The 9,294-nt window shown below is 50.3% G+C and overlaps 1 protein-coding gene across 1 annotated transcript; it reads right to left on the bottom strand.

Annotated features, from left to right (window-relative positions):
* Positions 1-644: 644 nt before the first annotated feature.
* Positions 645-7,545, bottom strand: LOC132337794 (multiple epidermal growth factor-like domains protein 6). Its single transcript, XM_059866685.1, has 3 exons — positions 6,689-7,545; positions 3,769-3,903; positions 645-924 (listed from the first exon to the last, which is right to left on the bottom strand). The coding sequence occupies exons 1-3, from the start codon at positions 6,772-6,774 to the stop codon at positions 738-740; spliced, it is 408 nt and encodes a 135-aa protein (XP_059722668.1). The 5' UTR covers positions 6,775-7,545; the 3' UTR covers positions 645-737.
* Positions 7,546-9,294: the final 1,749 nt, after the last annotated feature.

Genomic DNA, 9,294 nt, shown 5'->3' with positions numbered 1-9,294 from the left:
TGCCCTGGAATCACCAGAACCACCACCCTGAGCCCAGCTCTGGATCCAGGAGGGAGCAGGCAAAGGGAGGATGCAGAGATCCCAAACCTCTCTCGGGGACAGCTGCAACTCAGCCAGCCCTAAAATAACAAACCCAGCCCCTGAGAAACCTTCTCAAAGCAGCTTCCAGAGCTTCTGCCAGTGGCACCATTGGAAACACCAATTTGGCCTTGATTTTAAACATTTAGCAGCATTTGGCAAGGGGATGAATGGCTGGGACACTCTGAATGTAAAAATTCCCAGGAATGGAAAGCACTGCACAGTGCTTCCCAGGAAGCCAGAGCAGCATCCTTGTGATGCAAGAAAATAATAATAATAATAATAATAATAATAATAATAATAATAATAATAATAATAATAATAATAAATTGATGTTTATAATATAATATAATATAATGTAATGTAATACAATAGAATAGAATATAATATAATGTAATATAATATATCATCATATGATATCATATCAACAATAATAATTTTATAATTATTGCTAATATTAACAATAATAATAATTTTATAATTATTGCTAATACTAACACTGTCACTTATTCATTATTACTATTATTAAATTATTAATAAAATTATTAAATTTATTATTGTTGTTGTTGTTGTTGTTGTTGTTACACCAGGAAAAAAAACTAATAAAACCCCATGACAGTTATTTTTCAGCACATTTTTAAAGACATTTAAAGACATTTTTAGAGCATTTCCTGCAGGCACAGGACTTGAAATGAGCCAGACCCCAGGAAGTTGAGCAGAGCAGAGTGACACTTACTGTGCAGGCAGCCAGCATCCCCTGCCAGCTGGGACCATCCTGGGCAGCACCTGTAGGTGGTCTGGGACCTCAGCTGGTACACCTGCCTGTAGCCTGTGTAATACACAACCCTGAAACACAAAAACCCAGCCAAAGTCAGCTCCTGCAGGGCAGGGAAAACGGGAAGAACAATAAAAGGAGGTTTGCAAAAGTGCTGCCATTGTTTTCCACGTGGCCTGGCAGTGATCACTGATGCTAAGAAAATACTCCTAATTTACTCTAATTAGGAACACAAGGGACAACACCCAGGTTTTCACAACACCCCAAATTATTTTTTTTTCTCCTTTTCTAGACTATTCACAGCTCTGAGCTCCTCCCTTACACTGCTTGCTCTCAAAGGAAATGTAAATTTTAAGAACAGGTGTTTCTGCCTTAGTGAGGAGGAGCAGGTGTCTCTAAGGGGCTGCTGAGCTAAAAAATCAACATAATCCTGCTGGCTACACCAAGCTACTCCAGGAGTTGTGCTGGACACAGCAAGGCTCCACAGCTTGGCAGGGAACACTGAGGGTCCCTTTAACACTCCCAGGAGCTCCCTCCAGGGTGGGAGCTGGGGGAGTAAAGCAGGGACTGATCTGAAGCGTAAATAAATAAAAGCGACACATTTTTTGCCCAGGAAATTTGGTGTTGTGTGTTTGTGAGAATTGAAACACAGATAATACTTCTGAAGCTGATTTTTAAAAAGCTCCCTTGGCAGAACATGAAACTGCTCCACCAAATCGAATCAGGCAAACAACAACAAATATTTGGCACGACAGATGTGTTGTGCATGTCCACTGAAAATATTTATCCTAACTCAGACGACTTGTTTGATTTTGTCTGGATGTTCCTACAAAAAAAAAAAAAAAAAAAAAACAAATAACAGTGAACCTTTAATCCCTGGGAAGGAAACCTTCAGCAACTCCTGCGTGCCAAGCAGCACGTGGAAACACAGCTGAGAAAAATAAAAGCAGATATCATTTTTTTTTGTTTGTTTGTTTTCTATGAGCTGTTAACAAATTATGAAGGAAATTGTTGTGTTCCAGAAGCAGCTGAGAAAGCATTTCACAGGCACCAGGCTCCAGCCCACTGAGATCCTCCTGGTACCAGGAGCTCTCTCCAGCCCAGCCCAGGAAGGAGAAGGGGAGATGTTGGATGCAGGGTGGTGTGAACATGACAAAGATGGGGAGGAAAAGCTCAAAATGGTGATGTGGGACAGCTCAGGGCTCCCTGTGCCCCAGCAGTGCCCTAAGCAGCCACATCCCACCCTCCTGGGTGGCTCTGTTGGACACTCCAGACCCCTCAGGACAGGCAAATATTGTGACAGCCTCAGTGCCTCTGGGTATCTGGGTGCTGCAGACGGGAAAGAGCCACACAGGAGATACTTCACCTTCAGTGTTTCTCTCTTCTTTTGTGTTTTAAGGAGTCCCTGGCACAGAAAACGGGGAATGAGCCAGAACTAATGGAACCCAGGGAATCCTGCTGTGTCCTGCTGCTGGAAAATCCCCTTCCAGTCCCTCTGGGATAGCACTGGGATTCCTTCAAGCTTGGTTATGGAGGGCTGAGCAAAGCTACCTGCTGTCATTACTCGCTGGGAAGCTGCACAAAGGGATGCACAAACACCCCTTCCCCAGGAACACAGCTCGAGGATGCTCCAGCTGAGCAGATGCTGCTTTTCCCAGTCACCTCCAGGAACTCAAAGGCCAGTTTCAGGCCAGATCCTGGAGTTGTGAATGCACTTCCTGAGCTGCCAGAGCTGGGTCCAGCTGGAGCAGCTCCAGCATCCCTGCGAGCGCCGACACCACACGCTCTGCTGCCCGGCACAAGGGAGCTTGGCAGGACAGCTCCCAGCTCCTGGAAAAGCTTGCTGCAATGGGAACTCCCAGTTTAGAGAGAGCAGATCTGGGACAAAACCTTGCCCAGGGAATGTTCTGCTGATAGTCTTTTCCCTGTCTGGATTTCACAACTCCTCAGGTGAGATCCCTCAGTGGCTTCCCTTCTGTGCTTCCATCAGGATCAGTTTTAGCACTGGATTGTTCTGGTATTTGTAATGCAGCAGAACTGAAAGTTATTTCATTTCAGTCCCTTGATTTGTGATGTCAAGCCCATCCTTTAAGGAGCTGAAGGGACTGCTAGGGCTGAAGACTCCCAGCCTTTGAAGTGGAAGCAGACAGGGCACCCATCCTTTCAAAGCCTTCCCTGCAAACACAGCCAAGAGTCAGACTCTGTTTGCTCCTTTGTTACCAGGACACAGATCTCATCACCAGGGTAATTACTGGCAATTACAGGTTAGGAGGAATTCCTAAAGACAGGACTTAAAAGCTGTCTTGAGTCCAAGATGTTTCTTTGAAACGACAACTATCATTTTTATTCTGCAAAGGCTTGTAACTCCCTAATGAGGCCGGAAGAGCAGGTGGAGGGTGGAAGCAGCTTGGGCACGTTGTCGTTTGGCTGCTTGCTGCACAGGTAAGAAAAGTTCCTTTTTATTGTATTTGCAGGGTGCCCGTGGCAGGGAGGAAGGATGAATCTGATTCCATGTTCTCAGTAGGCTAATTTATTACTTTATGATACTATGTTATATTAAATACTATACTAAAGAATACAGAAAAGATACTTATTCAATGCTAAAAAGATAATAATGAAAACTTGTGGCTCTCTCCAGAGTCCCCACACAACTTGGCCCTGATTGGCCATTCAGGGGCTTTCTGCTACTAGAGATTTATTATTTATTATTTTATTATTCATTATTATTATTTACTACCTCTCATTATCATAGGCAGTTAACGTTTTAGAATCACTCCCTTTTCCCTCAGCGTTAAGAAAAAACCCACAACTTTATAGTACTAAGACTCTTCTAAGAGAAATCCTTAATGTTTTGGAAGCACCTCTGGAAGTTTCCATCCCTCCATCTCCCAGCAGGAGCAGGGAGGAGCACCCACCTGCGCTCGTAGCCCGCGCACCAGCGGCGGCCCCCGCAGTCCTGCTGCCACACACGGGCGGCGCGGCTCAGCGCCTGCACGCACGGCTGCCGCAGCCCCACCACCCCCAGCTGCTGCTCTGCACACACGTTCGGCCTGGAAAAGAGAAATGCAGGGGTGTCAGGGATGCAGGGGAGCCAGAGGGATGCAGGGGGTCACAGCTGCCGCAGCCTCATGACCCCCAGCTGCTGCTCTGCACACACGTTCAGCCTAGAATACAGAAATGCAGGGGTGCCAGGGATGCAGAAAATCCAGAGGGATGCAGGGGAACCAGAGAGGTGCAGGGGGTCAGAGTTGTGAGGGGCTGCCACAGCCTCACGACCCCCAGCTCCTGCTCTGCACACACATTCAGCCTGGAATACAAAAATGCAGGGGTGCCAGGGATGCAGAAAACCCGGAGGGATGCAGGGGAACCAGAGAGTTGCAGGCAATCCAGAGGGATGCAGGGGATCCAGAGGGATGCAGGGGGTTAGAGCTGTGAGGGGCTGCCACAACCCCACGACCCCCAGCTGCTGCTCTGCACATACATTTGGCCTGGAACACAAAAATGCAGGGATGGGAGGGATGCAGGGGATCCAGAGGGGTCCAGGGAATCCAGAGGGATGCAGGGGATCCAGAGGGGTCCAGGGAATCCAGAGGGATGCAGGGGATCCAGAGGGGTCCAGGGAATCCAGAGGGATGCAGGGGATCCAGAGGGGTCCAGGGAATCCAGAGGGATGCAGGGGATCCAGAGGGACGCAGGGGGTTAGAGCTGTGAGGGGCTGCCACAACCCCACGACCCCCAGCTGCTGCTCTGCACACACATTTGGCCAGGAACACAAAAATGCAGGGATGGGAGGGATGCAGGGGATCCAGAGGGGTCCAGGGAATCCAGAGGGATGCAGGGGATTGAGAGGGGTCCAGGGAATCCAGAGGGATGCAGGGGATCCAGAGGCGTCCAGGGAATCCAGAGAGGTGCAGGGGATCCAGAGGGATAGAGGGGATCACAGCTGTGAGGGGCTGCCACAGCCCCACGACCCCCAGCTGCTGCTCTGCACACACATTTGGCAGGAACACAAAAATGCAGGGATGGGAGGGATGCAGGGGATGCAGAGGGATGCAGAGAGTGCCTCAGGTTTAGCTGGGAGATCTCTTCTGTCCATGGCCACTGAGTGTCCCTGCAGGGCTGATCAAATTCCACCATCCCATGGGGAGATGCTCCGCCAGGGGAGGAGCCAAGCATTCCTACCTGGATACAATCTGACCTGGGAACAGCACAGCAGCCTTTGCCCACTGCATTCCCAGAGGAGCAGCTTTCTCCTGCCCTGCATTCCCAGAGGGAGAGCAGGCCCATCTCCAGCAGCCCTGGAGCTCCAGAGGAAAACTCCCCCCTTGTGCAGGATCCCTGCTCCAGCAGAACCACAGCTGGCACTGCAGGAGGGCTGAGCCACCATGGAATGGTACTGCTGCCACCACCCTGACACACAGGGTCAGCTCCTGCTCTGACTCTGCCAGTGATTTGTTTTCCTTTTTTTTTTTTTTTTTTTTTTTTTTGGTACTATTGCATTTGTATTTTTAATTTTCCTAGTAAAGAACTGTTTATCCTATTCCCATATCTTTGCCTGAGAGCCCCTTAATTTCAAAATTATAATATTTCAGAGGGAGGGGGTTTGCATTTTCCATTTCAAGGAAGGCTCCTGCCTTCCTTAGCAGACACCTGTCTTTTCAAACCAAGACAGGGGTCACAGCTGTGAGGGCTGCAGTGTTCCCACTGCCTGGATTTCCTGCTGGCAGGGCAGGAAGGGCTTGGGCAACCTCCTGCATCCACCCCCTCAAGGAGTTAATCACTGCAGGGAAAAGAAATAGTGCCAGGCCCACCAGCCACAGGGGTGGTTTCATGCTCATTCAGAGCTAAGAGCTGTGAGGCTATTCCAATAAATCAAAGAAATGTACTTTGTTTCTTCTCTAATCCCAACTCCTTCTCCAAGCACAAGTCAGTGGGTTTAACAAAGGATGAAGAGTGAGACATTTGTCCCTGACTCCATGAGCCACTTGGTATTTGGGGCTGATTCTGCCGCTTCCAACGGGACCCAGAGTTTTCTTAGAGAAACTTTCTATTAAAAAAAAAGTGAAAATAACTCATTTGGACGTGGTGAAGCTTAGAGGTCACAGCTGGCATCTGACTTCTCCAGGCTGCTCAATTCCAACCCTGGCGTGCTGGCACAGGGCTCTGCTCCAGTGCCCCGTCCAAGAAGTCCTGAAAGTAACTGCCAGGGCAGGAGCACAAAACCCTGACGTGGGGAGAAAAAGCTGCTTCTTCCTAAACCTTTATCTTGTAAAGGACATGCTTTTTTGTAAAGAATTAAACCCCTCAGGGAGGGCGGCTTGGAGTCTGCACCCCTCACCATGGACAAAGGGAATTACAGTGATCCCCTGGCTCTGAGAGACCATCTTCTGGCAGGAGGCCAAATTTGCAAGGAAGTCTTCCAGAGTAGCCAAATGATTAACACCAAACTGTAACTGTAAAATGTAATTAAAAAGAGCAGCCTACGTGCTGCTGGAGAAACAGCAGCAGGCAGGGAGGAACGTGGAATAAGAAAGATTCGTGAAGTGAAATAAAAGCAGCAGGTCTTGGAAGAAAGGGCAAAGTATTCACACAGGAATCATTTCTTGCACTCAGACAAGTTTCAGCTAAACCAAGGAGTTCCCTCTTACAAGAAAAGACTATCTACATTTACAATTTTCTATTCCCCTTTCTGCACATCTAGAAGAAAATAAAGAAACCCACAACAGCTTCCTCCCCACTGCCCCTTCACTCTCTGATTTGAAAACTGCATTTGGCTCCTGCTTTTCCACTCCCTGCCCGACAAAGCCCCTCCGGAGCTCTTTTCTTCCTACTCACATGTGGGGCTGCAGTTTGCTGCCAGCAGCCAGCGGGGACATTCGCAGCGCCACGATGAGTGACAGTGCCACGGCAGGAAACTCCATCGCAGCTGCTGCTCTCCCTCCAGGTGCTTCCAGCGGTTATCCCGGGAATCCCGCAGCCTCTTCCAGCACAGCTCCACGGTTCCCCCTCCCCACACAGGCTCCTGCTCCCAACGTGCCAGTGTCCGTCTGTCCCTGCAGAGGACAAAGCTGTGGGAGCACAGGGGAGTCCTGGCAGGAGGAGAGCGGATTTATCCTTCCTGGATGCTTCCTCCCTCTCGGGTTCCGCTCAGCGACTTTCTTCACTCCACTGGAAATTACAGCGCAGGTTGCAGATGGATTTTTCCCCAAACCAAGCCTGGCTTCTCACGCTCGTTTGCTCGCAGGGAAATGCACTGAAGTGACTTTTCCTCCTGGGATTTCCTTCCTGACAAAGCCCGAGGATCTGGGGGCTCACAGGACCTGGGTTGTGCCCAGCAGAGCAGCCCCATGCGAGCTGAGCTGCTCCGGAGCTGCCATCCCCTTCGCGAGGCACTTTGAAATCCAGCCCTTGGCAAGGGGAAGGAGAAGGAGGAAGGAGGGGTGTTCTTCTGGCAGGAGAATCTCACCTCGCAGGGGCTCTTCCCGAAGCAGGCAGGGTGATCCCTCACTGCATCCAGAGAGGTGCGGGCATCCTCCTGCCGCAGCTCCGGAGCCGGGGGAGAGGAACTCCGCACACACACACGCACCAGAGCAGCTTGCCTGCGGGTCAGGGCAGTAACAAAACTTCCCCCTGCCTTTCCCAGGTCCAGCTCCTTTCCCTCACATGCTCTCCTGCCTCTTTCCTCGCTGTCAGTCAGAAATCCCTCCCACGAGCTGTGCCCAGCCCCAGCAGAGGAGGGGGAGGATGCAGCGATGGAGCAGCGGTGCCTCGGGGCTGCTTCTCCACACGCAGCTCTCCTCCACTACCCAAGGCTGTGTGCCCAAATCCCTTTCCCAGAAGCTCGAGAAACATCCCACAGTGATTCAATCTTGCCCATGCACTCCAACAGATAACTGATTGCTTCCCAAGGAAATTCTGCTGGCAGGGACACCTCCAACTGCACACAGCAGCTGGCACAGCAGGATGGGGAGGAGGAGAGCAGGGGTGCTGCACTAAACATCTCAAGCACCTGCCAGCAAACCCTCCCCAAGGGCCAGGAGGAACCAGAGCAGCAGCCTGGCACCTCTGAGCTGCCCCAGGGCCCTCCAGAGCTCACTTGGCCTGGGGCAGGTGCTGATTTCCATCAGAGAAGCAGGATAAGAAGGAGGAAGGCTGGGATAGTTTCATGGACAAATTTTGTGCCTGAAGGACAGCCATTAATCAAGACTAAAGTCTCCAAGGGCCATGCCCAAAAGCTGCTGGCTCTTGGAAAGAACTGAAGCAGCTGCTCCTTACACCAGAACCCTCCCAAGGTCACAGCAGTGCCATAAATCCTCAAGTAAGAGAAAAGAGCAGGTGAGGGGGGTTAATGCTTCCACTTAGCAGTAAAATGTCAGCCAAGCCTAACGGATGGGAAGAAAACATCATTCATTCTTCCTTGAGAAGAAAGGCAGCTACATAAAGATGTTTTATAACAACAGAGAGAGCTCCAGGATACAATAAATCCAAGGCCTCTCTTTTTCTGTCTGGGATTAAAAAGTTAGAACTTTCTTACAGTAGGAAACAGGCTGCTCCCAGTTAGACTTCCAGGGATTGCTCCCAGTGGGCAGGGACTGGGCAGAGCTGGGAGTCGGGCTCCCTCTCCAGGACACGGCTCGAGGCCAAGGATGGGGAGTGATTGGTCCAGCCACAGCTCCCACGCTGCCCCAGGTGACAATCCTGGCTGTCACACAGGTGGGACACAACTCACTGCAGGGGCCTGGCTGGCCACTCTTCCAGCCACAGCCACCGCAGCCAGGCTGCCTGCAGGGAGAAGGGGAAAGTCCAATGGGAAGAGCTGCACTTTGAGGGGTGACCCAGCACAAACTCAGCTCTGCAGTCCTTTTAAAGTCCCTTTCAAGCCAGGAGTGAGGTTTCCCACCTAAAGAGGCCCATGTGAGCAAGGGCTGTGAAGAGCTGGGGATTCATGGGACACATGTGAAAGACAGATATCTGAAACCCTACCCTGTCTGTGAAGTCAATTTAGCATGTTTTCAATTTTATATCATTTCCCAGCACAGCCGCCCGCCGAGGATGTCATCCTCTGTCTCTGTGAAAAACAGCCCTGAAAGTGGTCCAAGATATGATACAGCTCCATAAATACTGATGATAATATCTGCAGTCATGCCAGAGACCACAGAAACTGAAACATTAACGTGCCGTTCATTCCCCAGCATTATTTAATCTTTGCTATCAGTGTGCTGGATGTGATATGGGCGCCAGGGCTCTCCATGCACAATCCTGTCCCTATCCCACCCTCCTGTGGTACCTTCCTGAGCTCTGTCCTGATGATATTTAAGGACCGTGCACATCTGACCCAGATCTGCTTCCCAGCAGCTCTGCCTGAGCTCTGTAGACCCAACATCTTGTTCCTTTTTGGGTATACGAGAGTCTTATCCAGACCACCTGGGCAGAGCAGAGCA

Source organism: Haemorhous mexicanus, chromosome 23, assembly GCF_027477595.1.
Source record: "Haemorhous mexicanus isolate bHaeMex1 chromosome 23, bHaeMex1.pri, whole genome shotgun sequence".
In the NCBI taxonomy this organism is placed as follows: Eukaryota; Metazoa; Chordata; class Aves; order Passeriformes; family Fringillidae; genus Haemorhous; species Haemorhous mexicanus.
Note: the sequence above shows the minus strand (reverse complement) of the source record. Positions and strands in the feature narration are given on the sequence as shown.

Coding starts and splice junctions, on each gene's coding strand:
- LOC132337794 (XM_059866685.1), bottom strand. CDS start 6,774: ATGGAGTTTCCTGCCGTGGCACTGTCACTCATCGTGGCGCTGCGAATG. Junction 3,904..6,688: donor AGCAAACTGCAGCCCCACAT/GTGAGTAGGAAG, acceptor TCTCTTTTCCAG/GCCGAACGTGTGTGCAGAGC. Junction 925..3,768: donor TGCGCGGGCTACGAGCGCAG/GTGGGTGCTCCT, acceptor TTTGTGTTTCAG/GGTTGTGTATTACACAGGCT.